General features: G+C 36.3%; 1 protein-coding gene across 1 annotated transcript in view; it reads left to right on the top strand.

Annotated features, from left to right (window-relative positions):
- Positions 1-27,192, top strand: part of LOC149073988 (uncharacterized) — a 74,949-nt gene extending 47,757 nt beyond the window's left edge. Inside the window, exons 5-10 of the mRNA XM_089247278.1 lie at positions 5,085-5,213; positions 6,539-6,721; positions 20,954-21,416; positions 25,172-25,597; positions 26,897-26,955; positions 27,115-27,192. Coding sequence (XP_089103404.1) covers positions 5,085-5,213; positions 6,539-6,721; positions 20,954-21,416; positions 25,172-25,597; positions 26,897-26,955; positions 27,115-27,192 — 1,338 coding nt within the window. The remainder of the gene's footprint in view (positions 1-5,084; positions 5,214-6,538; positions 6,722-20,953; positions 21,417-25,171; positions 25,598-26,896; positions 26,956-27,114) is intronic.
- The last annotated feature ends 804 nt before the right edge of the window (positions 27,193-27,996 follow it).

The following is a 27,996-nucleotide window of genomic DNA, read 5'->3' as shown; positions in this document are numbered from 1 at the left end:
TGCCCGATGGGCTGACTTCACGGTCAAGGCAGAAATCACGGAGGATATGGTTTCGCAACCCGATGTTGACCATTGTGTCGACCTTGTGACCAGTTGTATGATCTCAGCAGCCAATGAAACAATACCCAAAGTCTCCTCGAAACTTCCTAAATTTCCTAAACCTTGGTGGAACCATGAATGCAATCTTACAATTAAAGCTCAAAAGGAAGCATGGAGTAGGTTTCGGCGGTATCCTACCCATGAAAACAAGTTGGCATTTTTAAAAGCGAAGGCGATAGCGAGAAGAACCAGGTGCCAGGCTCAACGCGAGTCCTGGCAAAAGTTTACGATGGGAATCAATTCATCAACTTCATCCAAAATCATTTGGGACCGGATCCGAAAAATCAATGGTCATTATCAGTCTCATCCTATCACCATTTTAAATATCAATGGCACTATCATCAGTGATGTGAGGGATATTGCGGACACCATCGCCGCTGTTTCCAGCGATGCGAATTATCCTCATCGTTTCATCTCATTAAATCATCAGCTGAACGCACATCGTATATTTTCCGGCCTTCTACACCAGAGGGGGTACAATTCATTGTTCACCCTTCATGAACTGACAACGGCCTTGCAGCGAAGTCCTGACTCAGCTGTAGGGCCCGATAACATTCATTATTCCATGATTCGACATCTCTCACCAGAATCACTGTCACATTTACTTATTTTATTTAATCGGATTTGGGTCAGTCATTCATTTCCTGACATCTGGTGAGCAGCCATAGTTCTTGCATTTCCGAAGCCAGGCAAAAATCCTCAACAACTGAACAGTTACAGACCTATTGCTTTGACCAGTTGTCTATGTAAGCTCATGGAACGCATGATCAACTATCGCCTTATGCACTACCTTGAGGTTAACAATATTTTATCTAAACATCAAAGCGGCTTTAGACGGTTCAGGTCTACGACATGCAATTTGTTACGCCTTGAGACATCAATCAGACAAGCATTTGTAAAGAGGGAGCACATGATAACCATATTTTTTGACATAGAAAAGGCCTGCGACCGTACTTGGAGGCACGGAATTCTTTCCGACCTCTATAATTGCGGCTTGTGGGGCAACTTGCCCATTTTCATTAAGAACTTTGTGGCTCGCCGCATCTTCCAGGTACGGATCGGAAACACATTATCAGCTCCCCAAATTCAAGAACAAGGTGTACCTCAAGGTAGCATTTTAAGTGTTACACTTTTCATTTTAAGACTCAACGGGGTGTTGAACCAACTCCCGTTGTCAGTCACTGGCGCACTCTACGTGGATGATCTGTTGATATCATATCAATCAGTGAATATGAGGTCAGCCGAGAGACAATTATAAACTGCACTGAACAAGATCAGCAAGTGGGCTCATGATAACGGCTTTTCTTTCTCAGCCGACAAGACTGTCGCTGTGCACTTTTGTAGGCGTAGAAACCTTCATGGTGACCCACAACTGTCTCTTAACAATAATCGAATACCTATTGTAGAAAACACAAAATTCCTCGGCATCACATTTGACAGGAAACTCACTTTTATACCTCATATTGCACAGTTAAGAGCTCGTTGCATGAAGACGATGAACCTCTTGAAGGTCATCTCTTCTACATCGTGGGGAGCAGACCGTAAGTCGCTCCTCCACATATATAAGGCCCTTGTAAGATCGAAGCTCGACTACGGTTCCATTGTATACGGGTCAGCACCTCAGAGCTATCTGAGTGCGCTCGACCCAGTTCATCATCTCGCTCTCCGCATTTGCTCTGGAGCTTTCTGTGGAGAGTCTGTATGTTGAATGCAACGAGCCATCTCTTACAACAAGACGCCAACAACTTTCTTTGAAACATTATGTCAAAATGAAGTCTTTGCCAGGTCATCCACTTCATAATGTCACTTTCAATCCGTCATTTCATAGACTTTTTGCTGCTCACCCTTCATGTGTTCCGTCCTGTGGTCTTCGTATGAGGGCACTCATAGAAGAACTACGAATAAACATTAGTCGCATGGCGCCAGTTGCTGGGCAACTGGCACCATGGGAACAGTTTCTGCCAGATGTCTCTCTTTCATTATCATCTTACTCTAGAGCCACCACAGCAGATGTCATATATCGACAGATATTCTTCAGGCACAGGGGTAGGTACAACAGGTACTTCCCCATATATACCAACGGCTCTAAGAGCCCTGGGCATGTTGGTTGTGCCTACATCTGCTGTGAGGAGACATCTTTCAAACTTCACGACACATTCTCTATTTATTCGGCAGAACTGCACGCAATCTTTCAGGCTCTACCTTATATACGACGCGAACGCCACCGACGATGCATCATTTATAGCGACTCGCTCAGCTCATTACAAGCACTGTGTTCTTTTAGTTTTCACATTCATCCATTTATTCATGCCATTTTTCATGAACGGCATCACCTCATCCATCATGGTACCACAGTAAAATTTTACTGGATACCAGGTCATGTAGGAATACCGGGCAACAAAAAAGCAGACACCGCAGCTCGAACAACAACCAACATTTATAATAGTCTTTTGGTTCCTGCCAGTGACCACTTCTCAATCCTCTGAGAAGTGATGCATTGCCGCTGGCACAACCATTGGAACAATCAAATTAATAACAAATTACATGCCATCAAGCCCACACTTGGCCATTGGCGTTCGAGCTGCAGAACTAACAGAAAGGAGAAAGTTCTGCTTGCCCGGTTACGCATAGGACACAGTCGCCTCACACAATCATATTTGTTATTACGAGAGAGTCAACCAGAGTGCCCTCATTGTCAAAGTCCATTGACCATCGCTCATGCTTTTACTTGTTTACATCATCGTCATCATTTTACAACCGCTTTTGGTCAAAGTCATCTTTCACTTCATGACATTTTAAATGACAATAGCTGTGCATCTCATATTTTTAAGTTCATCAAAGCCATTGGTTTATACGACAAATTATAGTTTTTACAATTTATGTCATTGTTTTATGTTTCATGTTGCTTTTTTATCATGCACAGTTTTAGTTTTTGACATGACAAAAGGACATTTTTCTTATTTTTATATTTGTTTTGGCGCAGTTTGACCAAATTGGTCCTTGCGCCAATAAATTTAATCCAATCCAATCCACATGCATGATTGTGCGTAACACTCGTTGGAGTCGGAAGGTATGAAACAGCAGTTGCAGAATAAACAAAAAAATGGGTTAATAGAGTATGGTCCCCTCTTATACAGGTCTCGCAGCACGATTTCATACTTGAAATAAGGTAGTTTATCATTTCCTGTGGCGATTTGTCCCACTCGTTCAGCAATGCTGTTTCCATTCCCTGGATGGTTCCCGGAGGGCGGTTGCAAGTTGCAATTGCCCTCCCCAGAGAGTCCCAGACATGCTCTATAGGGTTAAGGTCTGGAGATCTGGCTGGCCAATCCATCCGGCGAATATCCTCACTCTCTAGAAAATCGTTGAGCAGAAGAGCTCTATGTGGCCTCTCGTTATTGTCCATTAAAATAAACTCAGGGCCAACTGCACCCCTGAAAAGGCGAACATAGGGCTCCAAGACCTCATCCCTATACCTCACACCAGTCACAGTGCCTCTTTCAAAGACATGGAGAGGTGTGCGGCCATCCAACATGATGCCTGCCCAGACCATTATACCTTCTCCGCCATAATGGTCGATTTCGCAGACATTGGAGGGTAAGTAGCAGGTCCCTGGTTCTCTCCATATGGACGTACGGCGATAATTGGTGCTTAGGCCGAACCGGCACTCATCAGTGAAAAGAACGTTCACCCATTGATCCATACTCCAATCTCTGTGCTCTCTGACCATGATAAACAGATTCTCCTGTCTGTAGAAGTGAGCGGGACGCAAACAGCAGGTTTTCTTGCAAACAACCCTCTCTCATGAAGTCTTTTGGAAACAGTCACCCTTGATACACGGGTTCCTGTGGCTGCATACAAGTCACGAGAGAGCTGAGAAGCTGTAGCACTCCTGTTATGCCTCGCTATAATCGACAAATGGCGATCTTCTCTGGCGGTTGTGGCTCTTGGATGACCTTGCCTAGGCTTTCTCTAGATGGATCCGGTATCCTGGAACTGTTTCCATAAGTTACACACGACGCCGGGCGTTAAATTGAACTCTACAAATCTGGACTTGAGATTGGCCTGCTTCTAGCCTCCCGACAATTCGCCATCTCATTCCATCATCTAAACATTGGTGGTTACTCATTTTTACTGTTACAATTTGAAATTAACCGATTGCTGCAAAATAACACCAAGAAATTTGCAGAGTTGTGCTAGCAAACGAAATGCGTCTTTACTTACGCACGCTTATAACGCCTGTTTCTCTACTGGCTCCGCCTACACACACGTGTACGCTTACGTATTTGACGTAGAAGATTTGCATTTTTGTCTAGAAGCAGTGGTTTTACATTCAGTTCAGTTCTTTTCATGAAATTCGATAAAATATGCAAATTCTCTTAATTTATTTCACCAGTGTATATAAAATTTGAAAAATGGGCTGGAAACAGCCAGGAGAAAGATATTTCCTTAACAAATGGAAATGGTCCAGGCAAAGTAAAAAAAGCCCATTGATGAAAAAATTTAAAACATAGTAGCGACTCTTCAGAAATTAACATAAATTGAAAGTGACAAAAAAGAAAAGTTTGGTGTCAGATGTATTTAGTTTGAACTGCTGGGGACACTGTTTAGGCCAATTTTGTGAAAATCTGCCATTTACGTTGTCAGAGTTGTGCTTGTTTTGTGTTCTTACTGGTGCTATCATCTGTCTTCCAAGGTTACTGGAAATTCTTGTAAAATATGGGTATGATATATGTCATATAGTTATGATAGTTTTAGCTGGCAAGCGGTAGCAATGATGCATATGTGGTCCGCAGACTGAAAAGGTTGTGCACCCCTCTGAGTTTTAGGATTAGAGGCATCTCTATGAATTATTTTTATTGTTTTGAATACTTATACTATTTCACTCATATTTTTATGAAAAATGTTTTGGAGAATGATTGCTATATACCTTGCCTGATGACAATATGTAATATTTTTAATATACTATTTCTTAAATTTTTCAGACAAAGTTAGACAACAGAGAATACAGGATACCTTCAGAATTTTTATCTGATGTTAGATTGATATTCAGCAATTGCCATAAGTACAATCCACCCGATCATGAAATAGTAGCTATGGCTAGAAAATTACAGGTATTGTTCATGCTCACATATTTCCTCATGCTTCTTGTATTGAACTTCTCTGATTACACTTTCAATTAAATATTTAGTAACACTTATATATGCCAAGTTTTTTTTTTTTTGTAAAACATCTTATTTTTATAATTACATTTACATTTGACATATTTTCATTTTCCGTCTCCTCATGAATATTGAAGCTAAGCTTGTAAATAGCTTCCTTGTAAATAGTTGTATTGAAGTTTCTTTTTTAAAACAATAGTTGAACATATATATAACATCCAAAAAGTATATAAATATAAGATATAAATCCAAAGTATAGGAATTTTTCAAAATTCTTTTTTAGTATCTTTTTTTGGCTAAAAAATGAGTTTTGTTGCATTTTGCCTCATTAAATTCTCCACAAATGCAAACAATTTCAATTCAAAGGGATCTTGATCCGTGGAGTAGGGTTTTCAGTGGATCCTCAAGCCAGAATTTTTCGCAGGCTTTATAAGAAATTAACAGTGTAGGAAAAAAACCATTCATAATAGGTTCTTGGGGCTGGAGCCCGTTTCTGCCTCCACCATGCAGAGTCTATGGGTCTTGGCAGTTATATAATGAATTAGGCTGTCGAGGTAAGGGCAAAAAAGGAACACCCCCTAACTCCCAATTTTTTAAAGCTTTCTATTAATTTTTCGGATGATACAAGTTTTCAGTAATCCGAGGTGAATGAGACAGACCACCTTGGATTGAGATGCTGCTGTATAGTCATGTGAAAACTTTGTCACAAAAAAGTTGAAGCAAAAGTGAACCATCAAAGTTAAATTAACTGAGGTGTTACTTCACCTATGGTGTTACTTCAGTTTATGAGTTACAAGTAGAAAATATCTGAAAATTTCAATTTGTTTGAGTTACCTTGTGGAGGATCCTGTCACTAAAATTTTGTCTGTGCATGAAAAGCAATAGAATATGTGACGCCATTGATATACCATAAACAGTACCCGACTTATTTTACTGTTGGTGGTTTCATTTTTGAGCATTCTTTGTAAATAAGATGGTTAATGCGACACATTAGCTATAATATATTTCCAGAAATGGAGCAAGTGGCTCATTTCCTGAGCAGTTCTTCTGTTTGGGCTTAAACACAACATTTACTCTTTTACACATGTTTGCACTCATACATTGCTATGCAAAAAAAAAAAGAGAAAAACATCTCGAATAATATAAATTAATTTTTAAGTTTTAGTTAATGCCTGAAGCTTTTATGAATGAATGTGGTTTCATTATGAAAGATTGTTTCCAGAAAAATCGTATAAAATCTAGTTTTTTTTTCCTTCTCTGTGCATTCTGTATTTCAGACTGTCTTTGAAACGAAGTATGCAAAGATGCCAGACAAGCCAGTGCCTGTGGAACCATTAGTTCCTGTACCTCAAGTAAAAGAGGAAACTTGCTCAACTTGCTCTTCAGATTCCTCTGGTAGTTCTTCCAGCGATGAAGAGGAAAGGGCAAGGGCACTGAAGCTTCAGCAATTACAAGAAAAGGTACAATTCTATTCTATTTCTGCTTAAAAATTACTCGAGGATAAGTTGGTTTATAACAGTGTTTCTCAACTTTTCTGAATCCAAGGATAAATTAACCCTTAAATGCATGATTTTTTTTTTAAGCTGATAAATTTTCATGGAATTTTTTTTTTTCAGTTAATGGCATGTTTATATACATAGGAAGTCAGAAAAAGCATTTAAAAGAAATATATTTTGAATTGTACTGTTTATACAGACCCTCAAAAATCACATATAAAACGGATGTCTTGAAGTAATATTACTTTCCAAGTGTATAACTACCTTCTTTGTGTGATTCAAACTATAGTAAGAAAAAATATTCTTGTTGCAACTATTAGGGTTGGGTCAAATAGTGACTTGGTTTGAATAATCACATACTTGAATATTTGGCTAATGTTTTGGTTGAATACTGAATATCGATTTTATTAAATTTCATCATAATTATAAATAAAATTGGTGTTTTTAATTGAAAATGAAATTATTGGTGATTTTAAATGATTGATAGAGAGTTTTAACTGCACAATTTATTTAAATAAATATTAGAAATAATTGGTAATTCAAAGATTTTTTTATTGACATGATACTGACAATAAAATTTAATGATGATATATTGCAGCTTTTCTCAACCTATAGTCTGTGATGGTGGTATATGTGGTCTGCAGACTGACTTGATAAAATTATTTACCCATTATAATTGATATTAGTAATATCCTTATGGGTTCAAATAAAATTATACCTTCATACCTAGGTTTACCATATATCATTGAGGAGAATGCAGAAAATTGTGATTTTAAATACGGATGACAATAAATTGTGCAAAAAACCACAATTTGTTTTGAATTCAATTTATTAATTGCTACTAAAATTGCTGAAAAGTGTGGAAATAAAAGGCTGCTACGAATGAATCGCAGTAAACAAAAATGTGTTTCATGGAAAAAATATTCAAATGATCTGATGACCATATTTCATTGAGAAAAATATGGTTAACTCAGATCTTAAATAATAATTCTTAAATATGTGACATCAAAAATATTGTAATATTGTCTGAAGTGGGCACAATCACTGATTGTAGTTAAAATTCAAAAAAAAAAAAAAAAAATTACGGACAAAACATTAAACCTGTCAAATGTGAGATGAATATTTATAATTTATGTCATAATTATCATAATATAATTCATATTATGAAGATGCAGTGTGTGTGTGTGTATTCATGACTTTAGTAAATATTATAAATTCAAATAAGTATCATTGAAAAAACGGGATAAATGTATAAAAAAATCTGGTCAACACAAAAATTATTGGAATGCCCTGTAATTTGGGACACAAGTAGTCCGTCAAATTGTCTGACATTTTACTGGTCCTTGTTTTCAGAAAGGTTGAGAAACACTGATATATTGTATTTTAATATTACTTACAAAATCTTTATCTTTTTTAACACTTGTTATTAATTTTCATCATAACCATTATTTACTCTCAACCAGTAATGCATCATAATATTTACGATTTATTTACTTATTTTTTCTCTTTAGATGTTCTTTGACCCTTTTGCCTCTTTCAGTAGCTCAATACGTATCTTGTCTAGGTACATCCTTACATCCTTCAGGTAGTGAACTTAATAATATATTCAATATAGACTCCTGATTATCCGGTTGAAGGGAAGTCCAGGTACAAAAGTCGAATAGGCCAGAGTCCTATAACTGCAGACGCATTTCCTACCCAGACCTATACCATCAAAAACATCCCTTTTATATCAGGACCCGTTCTCATTCATATTTTCTGACCAGGGGTGGGAACTCTGCGCCAATTGCGCCGCACTGCGCCAAAACTAATATCTTGCGCCACCCTGCTCCAATAGCGTATTTTCGCATTTTTCTGCGCCAAATAGCGAATTTCGCTTCAGTATGCCCGGAATTTCGGAAAGGACGCCAAAAGTTTTTTTTGTTCCTGCTAGCCACGAAACGTTTCTTTACGAAAAGAGCGTGTTTTATTCCACTATACTTAAACTATCGGCCCCTGATCGGGCTTTCCATTGCGAAATCCCGATATTGCCCGTGATCGTGGAACTGAAGATGGTTTGCAGTGCCTTTCAGCTTTAAAGTGCAAATTCGAGTGTTTCCGTTTAAAAAAAAGTCGTCACTGGAAGCAGCAGAAATTACTGTAGTCGATTGTCATTGTGTTAAATCCCGATGTTTCGTGAAAAAATTGTCATTCCGGGAGTAAAAAGCGCATGTCCGCCGAATTACGAATGTTAGTTTAGAAACTTTGCCGAATAACGAGTGTTAAATCGACAATGTTGCCGAATAACGAGCGCTAAATCGACAATGTTGCCGAATAACGAGGGTTAAATCGCCAATGGTGCCGAATAACGAGCGTTAAATCGCCAATCTCGCCAAATAACGAGTGTCAGATCGCCAATCTCGCCAGATAATGAGTGCTGAATCGCCAAACATCGAGTTGATACTTCCGAAATTTTCTCCCATTTTGCAACAATTTCTTTCCAAGTATAAAAAAATTAAAAACTTATAAACATTTTTTTAGCTCATTTGAAGTGCTGCTGTTCAAGGCAGCAAATAGTGCCCTCAGTAAGCAAAAATCATCCTAAATAGACGGGTGCAAAAAATTTTATGACAGCCACTCTTTCAAACAAGGTGTCAAAAGACTAAAACACCAAAAACAAAAATCAAGCTGATGAAGAGATGTTTCATAGCAAAAGACAGTGCAGTTTTATTTTGAAAAGGGTTGAGGGTTAACGAAAATATTCTTGTTAATTTCACTGCTCCAATTTATAAATATCTGCTCCGAATCCCACATTTTGCTGCTCCAAAATTGCTCCAAATCCAGAATTTGCTGCTCCGAATCCAGAATTTTGCTGCTCCAAAACTGCTCCGAATCCTGAATTTTGCTGCTCCAAAGCTGCTCCGAAATGGACTTAGTCACTTCCCACCCCTGTCTGACCTCGTGAGCACTTGATAAATGTTTGTTATGCACTTCTGAACTGTTCTGTTTCAAAAATTTACTACAGAAAAAGGAACAAGAATAAAACTATTGCACACATTTCATGATAAACTTTATAACTGCAGGAAACATAAAATCATGTACACTGTACAGCCACTTTTTTCAACGGATCCCATGGGTCTGTAGTATCATTTTCATTTACTCTTATTGCATGGACATATTTAGTGTTGTGAAATTTTAATTTACTGTTTCAATTTTTTATGATATACAAATTATACAAAACAACAAATTCTGGATTTCATGAGGAGGCAGAGCAGAAATTGGCTTTGGCTATAGGGAGTCTGTGGTGCCTTAACCTTCACTTAAAAAAGACATCATGTCAAAAAGGTTGAGAAACACTGCTGTAAAGTACAAATACACACTTTCAAAATGAGCAAAACATAATTATAAAAAAATTCAGGCTAAGTTCTTACATAAAAATTGTAACTTATTTTGTACTGTTTATTGATAAATGATTACACAAATGTAAAAGGTAATATTGTAATTCATTAATATGTTATTGTTTTTAAACTAGGCCAGATAGTCAAGAGTCTATTGTATATTCATGCTCACTTCCAACTTATTACAGTAGAATTCTATTTTTAGTTTTATGTTTTTCCACTCTTAGAAACTCACCCTGACAATCTTTTTTCCATGGAGAGGATATACACCACACAATAGAGTATATACTCAGTAGATTTTCAATTTATGAAAAAAATTACAATTAATAGGCCTATAGTTTTTTAAAATTAATTTGTTATACTTAGATTTACACAAATATTCTGCCAAATACCTAAGCATTGTTTGGCTGAACCAAATATTCAGCAAATTGGCTGAATAGGCCAAATACCAAATATTTGTCCCATCTCTAGTTACAGAGACTAGAACTTACTTAAACATTTTAGCAAATTAGTGAAATCACAACCACACATGCTTTGCGACAGACCAAAAGTTGTCATTAATTGGAACATCTACTAGCAAATTCAAAATATAGAATGAAAAGAATATGACCTCAATTTATGTGCAAAGGTGATTTTGAATTTTTATCTTCAAACTGGCTGTTGTAATGAACATTTAAAGTATCCTTTACACACATGCAAAGCTATGCATTTAAAAGTTGAATGTCTGAAAAAATTTGATGGACTGCTTGCTAACTATGAGACCAAAAACCAACTTCATCTGGCCACCTGTGGGGATTTAACCTGGCATTTTGCAATGCGAAACTGTTGTGATAACCACATGACAGCACATCAGCTATGTATAAGATACATACTTTTAAAAATACAACACTATGCTAATTGATTATTACTGATATTTTTAGGATGAGGAGTGAATCAATTGTATCTCAGTTATTTGACATGGAAAAGTTTGATTCAGATTATCAGATTTTCATGATATGAATTAGTTTCAGGAATGAATTAATCATGCCAATTGCAGACATTTCTGGTCGTATATCTTGGGTTGTGATTTATGAGAAAAACTTTTAGCATGAGTTGTACAGAAATGTTCTAATTTACCTGGGACCCAGGTTATTGGCAAAATCAGGGTCTTTTAAGTTAAAGTAGGACCCTCTAAAAAAATGAAAGTATGATCTCCCCCCCATCATTCACTAGTATCCATTTGAATCAAAGTAATTTCCAAGGCTTCCACTTGTCCTACTTTTCCTACTTTTTGGTAAAATGTCTTATATTTCTCCTACTTTTTTTACAAAAACCTATCAACAAAACTCATATTGATGATAGGTTGATATTAAGATATTGAAAATTCTTCCTTTCCAGGTTTTTAGAATTTTTTTTTCATGTGCTTTTTCTCACACGTTTACACAATTTGATCAATCACCGTCTAAATTCACAGAAGACCCAAGAACCCAAGCAGGGCAGATGCAATTGTAACCATAGTTCAGCCGGTTTAGGATAATATGAATCGTCCAGTTACAAAACTTGTTAAGCAGCAACCAGATTTTTTTTTCAGAAAGTGAACGGAAACTTTGGTAGTGTATTTTTGGAGCTGACTCTTGTTAAAATGTTAATGTTATGTCGTTAAGATTTAAAATTTCAAGCAGTCAGCTCAAAAAGTACTATCTACAAAAGTTTCTTTTTCACTTTCTGTAAAAAAATCTGGTTAGCACCTAATGGGTTTTGCAACTGGATGACTAATATGAAAATGGCAGTCCAAAAAACAACTCTGTAGGAAGGGAAATGAAACATCCATTTTCAGAATACCCAATACTGGATTACGACATTTGGAAGCCCTAAGCCTTTTTACCAAATCCTATCAAAAAATTTGTGTAATTGATTTTAATTGAGGAGGGAAATCGTCCATATAATACCAAAAAATACAAGCATAGTAGATTGTAATTAATGATTCTGTCAAAGCAGAAATTGCATCTTTTTAAGGTTATTTGGGGGGGGGGTGTATGTGCACCATTTGTTTCATTAATTCTTAATTTGCTTATTTTGAGAGTTCAACAAGTAGAGTAGTCATTAAAAACTTCCGCCTGGTTGAAAAAATATAATTTTGTATTTACTACTCCATGGACAGTAACTAACATTCATCATTCAAAATTATGGTGCACATTTTGTATATAGGTGAAACAACAGTTTGCATAACAAAGCAATTGGATACATAGTCCTATTCTAGGTTTTGTGACTGATGATACCCAATAGCATTCAGTTGTCTTCTGTATTTTTAGGGCATGCAGAGGCATAAACAATATTTACAATGCTCAGCAAAGAGCTAGGAATGAAAATGCTTCATTTGTCAAAAACTATTACACTGGCATTGAACACTAAAACGTAAACAAATACTTAAAAAAAAAAGGATGGTCAATACAGTAAAACCATCTGGTCCATTTCGACTTATTTATATCGGCCCTTGTAATTTACACATTTTGCACTGTGCTTTTGAAGTGGTTTCGAAGGAGCATCATTCTTATGCGCGTATACACTAGTGCACTGATCTTGCAACGCACGACCCCCTGCAGCGGTTCTAATCCGTTTGTGGGTATACAAACTTCCTTTGTGTTCATTGAAAAAACTGATTCCAGGTGGTTCCAGTGAAAACAGCTCAAGAATTGTTCACAACACCATATAAATTACTAAACAACCAATTGTGAATGCTTTCTTTGCATGATCCGGGCACTAGTGTATACAGCCTTAACACAGCCAAAACTTACGTGTCTTCATAATTTGCTGTGTGCATTGTTGAAGAGAGTTGACAGACTGGACTGTGGAAGACCCCAAAAAAGAATATAGTATATATTGTGAAGAGGTACCAAAATTAATTATTTGTGTTTTCTCCAAAAGTTGTTTTTGTAACCAAGTCATTTCTGTCATTTTGCTTTGGCTTGAGTCAATCTTATAGGATATTGAAATAGTGGTATGAAAAAAAATTTGGTTTCAAAATTTTTAAAATAAAAACAAATTTGTTTTTGAGATTTTTTGCTATATGATTATGGTGCCTAAGCGGGGTACCATCTCCCATCCTACTGTTTAGTCCAACTGTTTCTAATTTTTGAGGGGCGCGGTAGCCCAGGTCGATAAGATACTGACCTGAAATACCAAAGGATGTTTAGAGGTGTCTCATTGCTCACCAAAATAGGTTTGGGACAAGACGACTCGTCCTGGCAGTTGTATATATGTAAATGTGTGTATATGTGTATTTCTCTTTCCTCTATTCAAGTTCTTCATGCATTTCATGTCCACAACACACGTGCTTACTCATATTGTTGTATTCATGTTGCTCACCAAGTGAGGTGCTAAGTGAGATGGCACGGGTGATCCCTAAATTGCATATATTATTCCCCCACACAATATTTCTATTTTGTATTTTTTTTCATCAAATTCACCGGAGCGAGGGAACTCAACCCCAGGGGTGCAAGAGCTGCGCCAATTGCGCCAAACTGCGCCGAAACGGTTCTCTTGCTACATGGTGCGCCAAGGCGCCGAATCCCTGCGCATTTGCGCCAATTCTTGTTTGTGGTTCGCGGAGGTACCGCTAATGCACTGTAGTACGTCAAATACCCTTAATTAAGCAAAAATTCGCATGAAAATGATGTTCACGGGACACATTCTTTCCGAGACACGGAAAAAGATACGGGGGGGGGGGAAGAAACTTCAATTTTATTTTCACTTCCCACCATCTACCACAATCGCGTTATCTCGTGACCTTGGAAAGTAGTTATACTACCTTGAAGTATAAAGTCCTGTACTGTTATTGGTATAACTGGCGGGCTATCAAAGTCCCTGAATAAATATGCCGAATTTTCCGATTTCGGAGACCATTTTTTCTCCTGCTATATACTGAAAATAACGGTAATTTCGCGGCTGCCAACCTGCGTTCTAAGGCCCCTTTCACACGGAGCGGATGCGGATGCGGGTCCGCATACCCTTTCACACGAGCACTGAAGATGCGGGTGTTTCGCCCCTTTAGGTTGAAATTCGTGCATAAAAACTATTTTTTCGCAATTTTTGTAACTGTTTTTCTCCTTCACCCCTGATTCAGTGCCCATATGCAGCCTAGAGGTATTCTTTGGTGGTTTAGTCTAGAGCCACATAGAATATGGGAATAAAGATGTCTTAATTCCGATCCTCACAAGTAGTCGATGGGAGAAAATGTCTTCAAATATTTTCAAAGATTTTGAAAACAAATCTGTCTTTCCGGAAACATATGAAAGAAAAATTCCAAAAACATCCAATGTTCGAAAAATCCAATCCAAAAACATCCAAAACTAATATGTTCCTAAAAAAAAAATTCAGGAGATATCAAAGAATTTGCAAGTAGAAGAAAAGGGGAGGGGTGGGAACGTTCAAAATGTCTGTGCTTAGAAATATTCACATCACAATTCTGTCTTTGGCCAGGATTACAGTATAAAAGTTTTATAAAAGTTAGTTTATAAAACTTGAAAAATGCAACCGATAGGCCGATCAGTTAAGTTCGCTCGAATGTATCAGATGTGTTTATTGGTTACATTTTTCAAGTTTTATAGTGTAATACCAGCCTTAGGCCGGGATTACACTATAAAAGTTTTGTAAACGTGAAAAATGCAACCAATATTATCTTATTGGTTGAAATTTTTGAATGCAAAATGTGTGTGTGCACCGGTTGCATTTTCTTGAATACAACCGATGCGCCTATTGGTTGAATTTTTCAACTTTCATAAAAGTTCTTTTATAAAACTTTATAGTATAATCCCGGCCGGATTACACTATAAAAATTTTATAACAATTATTTAAAAAAAAGCAACTAATAAATTTATCGGTTATATATAAAAAAATCGGTTGCATTTGCTCTAATGCAACCGATAAATTTATTAGTTGCTTTTTTCAAGTTTTATAAAATAACTTTCATAAACCTTTTATAGTGAAATCCCATCCTTAGATTAGTCATTTCTGAAATATAAAATTTCATTTTTTAAGTTTATAGACTGAATATTGAGTAAAATAAACTTGTAGGTATCGGGGGAACCACCAAAAATATTCAAGCGCTAGGGTCTTCAAACGTCTTAATCCGGCCCTGAGTGAACACTGTACGTGGATAACACTGTTTTATAAAAGAATTTTTTTTAAGTTTGAAAAAATTAAAAGATTAAAAATTTAAAAAAATAATAAATATTTAAAATAATATTTCAAATATTTATAATTTTTTAAATAATTTTAAAAATTTAAAAGAAAAAAAATTAAAATTTTTAAATTAAATTTAAAAGTTATTAAAGTATTTAGTCAATTAAATATTCGTAATGAACAGAACGGCTTATAATTTTGGTCCCGTCAGTGGCCGTTAAAGTTGCTATATCTCAATCTCAGAAGGAAACAAAGGGATAGACGTATGTGGGTACATCGTATTTGATGAACAGGGACCCTCATATGGTGTTTTCAAGGGTATTTATGGCAAATAATTAAAAAAATTCCGTGCAAAATCACCTTCAAAAAGTAGCCAAAGATGCGGACGAATTCGCTCCGCATCCGCATCCGCATCGTCTGAATAGCCCCGAATAAACCTATTGTCAAAACTTCTATGTGCGGATGCGGAGCCCGCACTTAGGTTTTGACACATGCGGACGACGTCCGGACCCGCATGAACATTTCCTAGGTGCGGAGATTTTTCGGCTCGTCTGAAAGGCGCAGTATATTCCAATTGTTAAAACTTCTTCCGGACCCGCATCCGCTCCGTGTGAAAGGGCCCTAAGACGGCATGCATCGAAAAGAGGATTGGTTTACTCGTTTAAATTACCGAAATTTTTCGGAGATCGTTGGGAAAAAATAGAATCTGTAAAAACTCCATCTAAAATATTCATAGTTTTGTCATCTAGCCACTATGCGGTCATGTGGTTATCGTCGGCGGTTGCCGATCGTAACAATTTCACATCGCGAAAATCCGGATTTGGCGAACGGGGCCGGCTTGAGCGAAAAAAATCTCTACCCATGCAGAACCTTTTTTTTTTGGCGCTACTGACCACGTTTTTTTTGGTCGACAAACCTTTTTCACCCTTTCAACTCCATTTGGCACCCCTCCTTTAGCGGCGCCCAATATGGCCGCACGGTCCGCCACTGCATTGGTGGGGGAGGGGCATGCTCTTAACAACAGTCAGAGGAAGGAGTTTGTACTAGGGCATGCTCATTTTACATAACTTCTGTGAGATACCTAATATATATTAATGTCCTACTTTTCCAAAACATGTTGTTGGAGAGAATGAAATATTTGCACCCTTTCTTGTTTTTCGCACTTCCTCTCGTGCATTGCTGGGATGGTACATTACTCCCTCACGTATTGCTGGGATGTTGTTTAACATTGTATCACCAACAGAACTATTGATTATGTGTGATGAATGGGTTGTACTACAATCCAAACAATTACAAGAAGTGAAATCAGTTCAGAGAATAGATAGATAGATATTGGGCAGACATATTCAAACTTTAACTTTGAAAGCTGCCCAAAGTTCAAAATTTTGCCAGTTTTGTTGAAGACCTTTTTATCTTCAGCACATGGTAACACAGACAGTGAAAAAGAGTTCATTGTTAACAAATAAATAAAAGTCTGTTCGAACATTGAAAAATCTGTCCATGCAATGCTTTAATGTTTAATGGAATAAGACATACAAAATCTTATGTTCAAGGGCATAAAAAATTGGAAAAAAATATTCATTGAGATGCTGTACTTCTGAAAGCGAATCGTGATTTGTAATCTATTAACATGCTATTAGGTTGAGAAATTCTTTAAGTAAATAAGGTATTTATATTTTTCTCATTTTTTGCATTTTGCTTTTAAATTTAATAAATCCCTTTAAATTCTGTGAGAAGCCAATTTTTTTTTTTTTTCACGGAAACTCTTATTATATTCTGCACACACTTTTTTTGCTATATCAGGAGGAATAAGATTTTGGTGTTCAAGCAGCAGAAATTCTTGCTGCCTAGGTTTTCAGTATGCATGTTGCTTAATTTGAAAAGAGTAATAATTTGTATTCGTCATTTCAGTAATACACGTTTTATTAATGACAGATAAGATAATTCAGAAAAAATTTAAATGGCTTTTAATTTGTGAATGGAATTTATTTAGAATTATTTGTTTCAACCATTTTTGGCAAAACTTTTCACATTTCACAGAAAAATTACTCCTTATATTGCAGATATAGTTCGTGTTTAGTTCTGCTCCATTTTCAAAATTTCTGCTCCAAAAATGAAATTTGCTGCTCCGAAATGGATGAGGGGCACTTGCACTCCTGCAACCCAATAAAACTGATGCTGGCTTCTAGTCCGTTATCAAACCCATTTGCTCACCAATAAGGTGTTAAGCAAGATGACTCACTCCGATGGATATTTTAAATTTTGCAATAAGATTCTCATTTCATTTTTTTTGTATCCGTTGTATATAATATGGGAAGTGTAAGATAACAGATGAGATGGCATGGGCACCCCCCCCCCCCACTTGTTTTTAAAACATACCTCCATCCTAATATGTGTACATTGATCCGTTTTAACGAAAACCCCAAAACTTTTCTCCAACTCCCAACCCCATCTCCTTTGTAATCACCACAAAATTTGTTAATCGTGACAGTACCCAATTGTCCAGGGAAAATATGTTGTTAAAAATTTTGTATGGTTTTTTTCTTTTTGACACAAAATAAAGTGTTCCACACTCTACCACGAAGCTGGGCTAGAAGAGATCTCGGCAACGGGATAAGTCCAGTGGCAAAGTCCTGCCGTTCATTCATTCATGTTGAGTAGGTGGTACCATCTATCCTCCAAATCGGTTATGTGTGGATTTGAAATTTAATGTACACATATTTATGTTGTAGGTCTGTGTGATTGGCATTACAACAGAGGTTTTTTTTCAAAGGGATAGCCAACTCGACCTTTGAGAAACTTTAGAAAATTGTATTTAGCTGATTACTACTGCATAATCGCAGGTTCCAAACCCTTGGTTTTTTTCCAAGGAGGGCATGGGGGCCCCATGCCTTCTTCTCCAGGACCATAGTTAGTATGCCTTCTCAAGAGCCTATGACAGATTTTTTCTTGGAGCCCCTTGATAAGGTTGCAAAATAAGTTATTTTTTGTAAAGCCCCCATTCAAGCCTAGTTACGAGTCTGCCCCCCCCCCAAAAGAAGATAAAAATTAAAAATATTGTAAAATATAGTTGTAGAAAATTAAAATATTGAAAAAAATACATTCATATATTTTATGTTAATTTAAAGTTTATTTTGAGTGTTAGTACTTAAAATTTTGATGAAGAAATATTTACTCTCCCAAAGGCCAATTTTGCATACACACCGAAACAGTGACAACCACATAGCGTCTAGATGACAAAACTTTGAACATTCAAGGTAGAGTTTTTACTGATTTGATTTTTTTCCCCCCAACTATCTCGGCAAATTTTTTTTACAATTTGAACTGCCATTCCAATATTCTAGGTTTTTTTTAAAGAAGTACGCATTCGCAATCTTGTAGAAATGAAGCAAATTTACGCAGTTTATAGATGCTGTCTTTGAATGTCGGTAGATAGCTGCAAAGGTACCATAATACAAATACAACGCCACAACAGGCCCAATGAGGTGGCTGAGAAAAAGATGCCCATATAACAAATATGGATGTCATATTTCAAAAATACAGCAACCCAATTAAAAACCCAATCACAAATTATAAACAATATATACACATGATAAAATATTATGCAAATGCCCATAAAGAATATTATAGTTGTCTTATTCTAAGTATGGATAGCTTCTCGATTTACCCCAACATGTTTATCGTATTTCTTTTTAAACGTGTCAATTGTATTACAATTTACTACCTCCGGGGGTAATCTATTCCATTCATTAACAACCCTATTAGAGAAAAATTCCCTGCGACACCATAACCTCGCATTGTCCCTTACCAATCGATACTGGTGTCCCCTTGTAAAAGCAGTGTACTAAAAGTTCATGGTCCATCCTATCCATTCCGTAAAAAATTTTGAACACATCAATCATATCTCCTCGACACCTGCGTTCATCCAATGTTAACATATTGAAAAAAATGAAGTCTCTCTTCATAACTCAAGCCCCGTGTGCCAATAAGGACATGCGTAGCTTTTCTCTGCACCCCTTCAACCAAGTCTATGTCCCTCTGTAGATATGGTCTCCAAACCCTTACAGCATATTCCAGTCCAGGACGAGCTAAGACTCGGAAAAGCGGAAGAATGACTTTAGGAGAACGTGAAGAGACCTTTTTGAAAATGAGACCAAGCATTCTATTCACTTTTTGTGACCACCGCTGAAGAATGTTCAGAAAACCAAAGCCGCTCGTCCATGAGAATTCACAGATCGGTGACCTAAGTGGCATCCGGGATAGTAACACCATTCAACTCGTAAGAGAACCATGGGTTGTTCGAACCAAAATGAGCGACCATGCACTTATCAACACTAAACGTCATGTTCCATTCATTTGTCCATGCTGCAATCCTGTTCAAGTTGGTCTGCAGCAACTCCCTATCGCTTTGATTCCCGATTACCCCCATTAGCTTCACGTCATCTGTGCATTTGCTAGCAATCCCACTGATACCCTGATTGAGTTTATCGATAAAAAGTGAAAAAATTTGGGGCCAAGGATACTTCCTTGAGGAACTCCACGTGTTACGCCCGTCCAACCAGAGAATTCGCTGTTCACCATAACTCATTGCGACCTATCTCTTAACCACGATTCTATCCAATGCAGCAAGCTGCCCCCAATCCCAATGTCGTGTAAATGCTTCAAGAGTTTACTATGTTGGACCCGATCAAATGCCTTCTGGAAATCAAGGTAAAGAACATCTCTATCATTGCTCTCACCCAAAGCCTTAGTCATGTGATCATAGAAACAAAGGAGGTTAATCACACATGACTTCCCCTTCCTGAACCCATGTTGATTATCCAACAATTAATTTCTGGTATGTAATAATAAAACTACAAAATTGAAAAATTTGGTATATGGCCCCCCCTCATTCAGGGACACAACTAGATATTTGTCAACAACCTGCGGTTTGTATCAATACAGCTCAGTAAAATGCTTCATTTGTACTTCAAAGTAGTAAAACTACTTTTCAAGATCACAAGATCATGATAGATGATAGAAGGGGGGGGGGGAAGAAGAAAGAAATAAGTTGTAGAGGCTTTTCCTCTTTTTTTTCTTTTTGGAACTAGGAAAGAAATGAACCACATTTTTATGCATCCTTTTCCAAATATTCTGGGTATTTGTGTGTGAGAAATCTTATTGTGCACTGATCTAGCCTTAATTTTATCCTTATTTCAAAAACTAGAATGGTGTTGTGCTGGTCACATCAGGAATTGCATTTATGAAACTCAATGATGAAATACTGCGTGTCATCAAATCTTGAAAATATTGTTGCATTTTTTTCCTTTATTTCTGGGAATGACATGTTGGTTTTCTGAGATCTCCACCACAAATATTTGAAGTTCTTGAATAGTTAGGAAATCCCCCCCACCCCCGCAATTCCTGGTCTAGTCATGATTTGCAACTCTGTATCAAATTAAAAACAGCAAAGTCAGTAGATTTTCTAGGATATTGTGCCATTTTTCCAAATTAGAATTCCAATATCTCTTATGTCAATACTTATTCATAGAAATTAATTTCAAATTTTAAAATATTTTAACCTTTGAAATTCATTATGAATATACATTTTTTTGTGATAATGTTGTTGAAATGCTTTTTGATAATAATTTTTGTCTTCATTCATATCATTTTTTCACAGCTGAGAAAACTAATTGAAGAAATTAGCAACTTGACTAAACAAAGTAGTCAATATAAAAAGAAACAGAAAAAAAAAAGTGCTATATATGCAGTGAAATCAAAACCAGAAGTTCATACAGACATGACACCTGTTTTGGCATCATCCACATCATCACCTGTTCATAGCCCACTAGTAGTTGTAGCCCCTTCACCCGCTGGCCCATCACCAAAGCAGAGAAAAATTGAGAACAATGCTCAAACTGGTTCATCTACTCAGGTGAAAAACACTAATCAGAGTAAACCTTTCAGTGCTCCGAAAAAGCAAAAGGCTAACAGTAGTAAGGCAAAAAAAATAAAGGAAGTTCCACCTCCTCCTCAGCCACCAGTAATGCCAGTTGCAGAAAGTGAAGAAGAGGAAAATAATGCAAAGCCAACATCTTATGATGAGAAGAGACAACTGAGTTTAGATGATGACAAACTTACAGGTCAGTTTTATGCAAAGACGTATTGATCTATTAATTCTATCCAGCTTTTCATGTAATCACATAAATATGAAAATGATTCATTAAGATCATGCAGAATATCCTCCAATATTATCCGTACAAACTTTCTCTTGTGATGATGCTCGATTCTGGTTCTCACTGCAGTTTCTAGCTCGTATTGAGGTCGATTCAGAATGGCCTTGGAATATCCTCTAGACCAGTGGTTCTCAACCGGGGGCCATATGGCCCCCTAGTGGTACTGGGATACTTCAAGGGGGCCACAGAAGAAAATGGAGAAAGGGGCCATGACAGGTGGTTTGGAGGGCTGCAGAGAGCTGAGGAGAGAAATTAAGGTGTGAAAAAAATAATGATTTTATATTAGTGACTGTACACTTACAGAATCCAACAAAACCACCCATAAAACCAGGGCCGTCTTAGGGCATGGACCCACCCAGGCTTCACAGCCTACATTTTGCAGCAGGTTCCCTAGGATGGAATTTTTCACCGGCCCCGGCTAGATTTTTCACAGACCCCTCCTCTATATTAAATCTAGAGTGTGAAAAACAAAAAATGATGAAAACCATATCAGGCCCCGGGCTGCAGCTCTGTCAGTCCCACTCTTGTGAGGGGTCATGCCCAGGAGTCTCTTGTCCATAAGTGACCCCACCTTATGATATTTTGTATAGTACAATAAATTTTGAAAATAAGTAGGAAATATGTCGGCTGTTTATTTCCAGCTAAGTATAGGACTACCATAGCATCACTTTGCCTAGGGTGCCCTTGATGTTGAGACGCCCCTGAATAGAACTTGGACTATCAGGGAGCACAATAAATTCTAGGCCAGTGGTCTGGAGGCCAATCTTATTTGCAAAACTTTCGTTCAGTATAAATTCACTGAAAAAATCAATTCAATACGTATAAAGGATCTTGCTTCTAGATGAGGGTCGAAAACTTTGCGAGAAAAAAAATATGGTTCAAAGGAGGCCACGGGCAAAAAAAGGTTAAGAAACACTGCTCTAGAGTCTAGACAGTCAAAGTACATTTTCACTTGGCTTGTAACTGCTGAATTTGGGAACCAGAAAATCTGCATGCTATTAGAGGTTCTGTTGCATTCACCAAAAGTGATGGTATGGTGTGGATTTACTGAATCATTTATTCTCAGTGCCTACTTCTATGAGGAGTTATGTTCTACAGGTCTAGTGGCATGTTCGAACACCGGGAAGCGATATGCATTGCTGTTACAGAACGAAATTGTTCCAGCTCTGTAAGCACATCACTGCCTTGCAGACGCAATTTTTATGCAAGACGGAGCTCCTCCACACATTGCAGTGTGTATTAAGAATGTGAACACTGAATGTGAATCTGAACACATTTTACAGAAGGACGTGCCATCAGCCAGCATTTCCCTAATCTATGGTCCCTGATCTCCCTACCTTAATCCATGTTTTTGGCTTTTCGGGCATTTGAAACTCTGGTAAGTCATGGCAATCCAAGAACTTTGCCTGACTTTAAAGGTAGCATTTCACGCCACATGCTTAACATTTCCCTGCACACACTTCGGTCAGTTGTGGAACATGCTATCTTGCAATTTCACATGGTATTTGAAAATAATGGCCATCATGTGGAACATGCTTTTTTGCAGTAACAATTGTAAATTGTGTAACAATTGTGTTAAAATTGTAAACGTTTGCCTAAATGTGTAATTCCTTAATAAAACGCCCTCTGGTAGCGACATGTGCAACTACCCCCCCCCCCCCCGGAAACAAATTTCCATCAGTTCATGAAGTCGTCCACAAAATTTCACAATTTTCTGATGACTGGTTTTGCCTGTTGGCTACTTTCTTTAAAATAGGGACTTTTAATTATGGACACCCTGTATTTAGCTATTCAAAATCAAAACTTTTTATTTCTGACAGACAATGGGTTGGTAATTTATAATAACTTCACTTCATCTTAGTTTGAAGTGTTTTCAAATTTTTCGGCCAGCGAACTGCAAAAACACTTCCCGTAACAGAGTGGACACCATTGTAACCGAGTGCACAGAAATGTTTAACAGAGAGAAAGGTCTCAAATATTCTAAATAGGCCATGCAAATACACTTTTATTTTCTCAAAAATTTATGTACAGAATGTGATAGGTGACATATATATATATATATACATACATAGACTCCTATATAACCTTTGAGAAATGTCCACTGCATGACCAAATTCTAAAAACACGCACCCCATCCCTCTTAGTTTGAATTTTGGTCTTGGAAAGTGTTAAAAATCTTGTCGAATTGGACTTGTATATTATATCATCAGGATGATTTTTCTTTTACTTCAAAATTTTTTGCTGAAATAGAATAATATTTTGATGATGGTATAAATCTTGCATTTATGCCTCTCACGTTAGTGATCCAGAGTGGACTTGTGGGGGGGGGGGGGATTGGAAACAAAAATGTAGGAAAATAATGGTTCTGTCCCATAAAGCACAGAATATATTGTCATATAACGACTTTCACTCGTATTAAAATGCCCCTTATGATACATCTTCCTTGATCTATGCCTGGCAGTGATTTTAAAAATCTGTATTACTTTATTTCCGTATTTAACTGAGAAAAATAACGTGGTGAAGAATGTGATAAAAGTTTAAATTGAATACATAACTTATATTAAAAATTTAATTTAAACCTTCAAAACCTTTTAATTAAGAAAACTTTACTGTAAATCAGTTTTTTTTCTGTTGCATTGCTTGAGTTTTTGAAAGGCATAATAGAGTAGACAAATTAGCCTAAATAATTTTTTTTATTATAAATTTAAGTGATTGATGAAAACACTTTTTTTATATTTTGAAGCATATCTCCATGTACTAACACTTGATGGTAATATAGATAGAAAAAAAAACTTAATTAATTACAATGACGTAACAGAGTGGACATCTGACAGAAAAATCTGGTACTAAAGAAATGTGAATATTAAGTCATTTTGTTAAAGTCAAATCCAAAATTGTTGATCAAACATTATAAAAGTAAACCTTTCAATGAACTCAAAAGTATTATCAGATTTCATCCGGTATAAAAATATATTTCCCAAATGACCGTAACAGAGTGGACATTTTAAAATGGGAAAAATTTCAGCACACGATCACACTTATAAAAAACATTTTTCATAAGAAAAATTTTTTTTCAAAATTTTATTGTCAGTTTTGTTCATCTATGGCAAATACAGTATATGAGATATGATTCCAAGTTTTTTGAAAAAAATTCCAGATTTGCACCAAGTCTCTTTGTTCAACGCTTTTTTGAAGCTGGGACAGCCAAATTTTGATGTTTTGCAACTATGATTTTTAAAATATATATATATACCAGCTGAAACAAATTAAGAAATGCCATATGACAGAGAATTAAATGATGTACTAAAAAAAATTTAAATTATTACCAGAGTGCTCTGGAATTTTGTAAAAAAAATTACAAAGTCTCGAAAACGGTTTGTGCACTTTTTTTGGGAATGACCCATATGCTTTTACTAGAAGCTTATGCTTTTACTAGAAGCTTATGCTTTTACTTTCATTGTTTTTGCTTGTGAGCATTTTGTTCTTTCATTAATACAACCCATTATCTTTACTTCAAATTTTATTTTTCGCATATGGTTTTTTAGGTGTAGGTTTTGGACATAGTGCTGTAAATACAGTGGTTTTTACCATAATCTCCAAAACCTTGCCAACCTTGATTAAAATAGATTTAGACTGTGCTAATTATATTTTTTCTTTTGTAGAGACAGAAAATCGAAGATTCCCCAAACACCTCTTTAGGAGTATGGAGGATTCACGTGGAAGAAAACCACACAGGTGTGTTGTCTGCAATAAAGTGTTTCAGCAAATGAACCAATTAAAAGCACATGGTCCTGTTCATACTGGAGAGAGACCACACAAATGTGATGTTTGCAAGAAAACATTTTCTTATTGTAGTGGTTTGTATAAACATAAAAGAGTCCACAGAGAGAAGAAGACGACGCTTGAGTGTTATGTCTGTAATAAAACATTCTCATACCATAGTCTTTTCGACATGCACAAAAGAGTCCACTCTACGGAGAAACCACATAAATGTGATGTCTGCAGTAAATCATTTGCACGACCTAGTTTTTTAAAATTGCATCATATGATCCATAGTGGAGAGAAGCCACATGAGTGTCATATCTGTGGTAAAAAATTTAATAGAATACACAATTTAAACACGCATAGAATAATTCACCAAGGACTTAAACTCCATAGTTGCAATATTTGCTACAAAAAGTTTTCCTCTAATTCTTATTTTAAAAAACACAAGCTAACTCATTCTAATGGGATGGGGAGGGATAAATAAAAATACTAGCGTCAAGCAAATGGCTGAGCATAAACAAAGTGGGAGAACCTGCACTCTTTCAAATGCTTTAGAGGGAGTCATTTCAGGTTAAGTACCTGTACCTCGAATTATTATTTACATTAAGATATTTTTGGGGGGGCTCAAATGGCTTCAGCCCCTGGGTTCCGATATCTATGCATCGGTGTAGTTAGCAGTATATGCATTGAGAAAGTTTCATACATAACATATTCACAGAAAACTATTCAAACTACAAAACACAATCTACAATCCCTCAAACTACAAAACCATGCATGCACAGAATCTCCAATAACATTCTTAACATGATCCGATCTTTTTTATTGGTTATCCAATAAAAAAAATAACTTTTGCCCTATGCTGAATCGGCTAAAAAAAAATTTTTTTTTTTTTGCACCAATTCGATTATACAGTTGAATCCTGTTTTAACGAATACAGATATAGCGAAAATCTCGTTTTAACGAACGCGTTTCTAATCCCCCAAATAAGTTTACATAGGAACAATGCAAAAAAACTGGAATTCCTTTATAACGAAATGATTTCTCCGGTCTCTTGGAGTTCTTCATAACAGGATTCGACTGTATTATGATGTCTGCACATTATCAATACACGCATCAGGCAACAAGGGATGTCAACAGGCTGTTCACAACCACACTCAACATGTTAATGTCCTTGACTATTTCTTCTCAACTCCATTGCCTTACATAAATTGTCTTCCAACATTCGATGCAAGTTTCTGCGCAGGTGCAATTTTTATTCTTGAGATAACGTGACCGTCCTGTTAAGTTTCATAGATCACACAGTTTAACTGTGAAATGTCCTAGAAATTTATATGTTTAAAGCATGCTAAGCACATTTGCGGACTGGAAATGAATATGCTGTTATGATTAAAAATTTTATGAATTAATAAGAGCCTTTTATGGGAAGTGTAATCTATAGGAAAATGTGCACAATGTCTGCAATGGCTAGTTGAAAATTCTAGTCATGAAAATTTTAGTTCCTTTGTTCTTTTACTTACTTATATTCTTTTATAAAAGTAAATGTGATTTTTATTTATATAATCTGTATTTATTAGCTGCATACTAATTATATCAAAATTTTAGTTGCTGGACTTTTACATTAGTGTATCAAGAAAATACACAGCATCTTTCATGTGGGTATAAAGGCCATGCCCACTGGGAGGTCAGTCCTTTAATATTCTTGAAACCACTTGACATAATCACTAACAAATAAAGTGGTGAGCCTACGAAAAAAGTTTTTATTATGTGGAATATCTAGCATTAATATGTTCAATAAGAGACATTCTATGGACACTGCTAACCATATCCATTTTTTTTTTAGTATCCAAATAGTAGTATGCACTTCGAAGAAGGTGCAGGTTCTTCCTCTGACATGATCCCCTCTGTATCACTTGGATGAAATAATTCTTAAGTTACAATGCAATGCACCTTCCTTCTCCTGTGTTCACGCTCGAGTCCCATATATATGGGACGACCAGCAACTTTCAACACCTCCAATGTTTTCTTCATGTCAGTGCCACTGCACCAATGTTTTTTTTCCTTCAGTATCCTGTATGGACATATAAAACGTTGTGACATGATATATCTATCGCATCATAAAAACTATTTTCATAGGATCACCATACTCTTTATTTTTTGTGATTGTCAAATGCCTCAAGAAAATTAAATGATTAATTAAAAAATTTTTAAAAATAATGCTCAACAAGAATATCTTTTGTGTGTAAATTGTTTAATAAAGTTTGTCTTCACAGGTTTTTGCCTGTTGAAAGGATATTTGAAATCCTTTCATTTTTCACTTAATACTATAGGCCAAGCTTCACAAATCCTAGGTGCCTGGGCGACTGGAAAAAATTATACTGGCACCTAAAATTTTCTATGTGATCACTATAGCTCTAGCAAAAGAAATACTCTTGGCTCCAAAAAAATTTGGCTGGCACTCAGATTTTTCTTGATTTGTCAAGCCCTGCTGCAGACTGGTTTTCAAACTGGCTCGCTCATCACGTGAGCTACTTATGAGTATAAAAAAATAAGTTAACTCCTGACTGTTAAACAGTGTATTAAAATAAAAGTCAATTGTTTTAAAATATTTTACTGAAAATCTTGTATTATGGAGCATTGCTCATTCTAATAAGTAGTTGATAATAAATGTTGTTGTCTCATTGTAATAGTATGTCTATATGTGACTATTTTCATTTGAGAAAAT

This window comes from Pholcus phalangioides, unplaced genomic scaffold (genome assembly GCF_987345545.1).
Source record: "Pholcus phalangioides strain wild (caught in Gottingen) unplaced genomic scaffold, Ppha-v1.0 ptg000017l_1, whole genome shotgun sequence".
Classification (NCBI taxonomy): domain Eukaryota; kingdom Metazoa; phylum Arthropoda; class Arachnida; order Araneae; family Pholcidae; genus Pholcus; species Pholcus phalangioides.
This window is presented reverse-complemented; position numbering and strand designations above follow the sequence as displayed.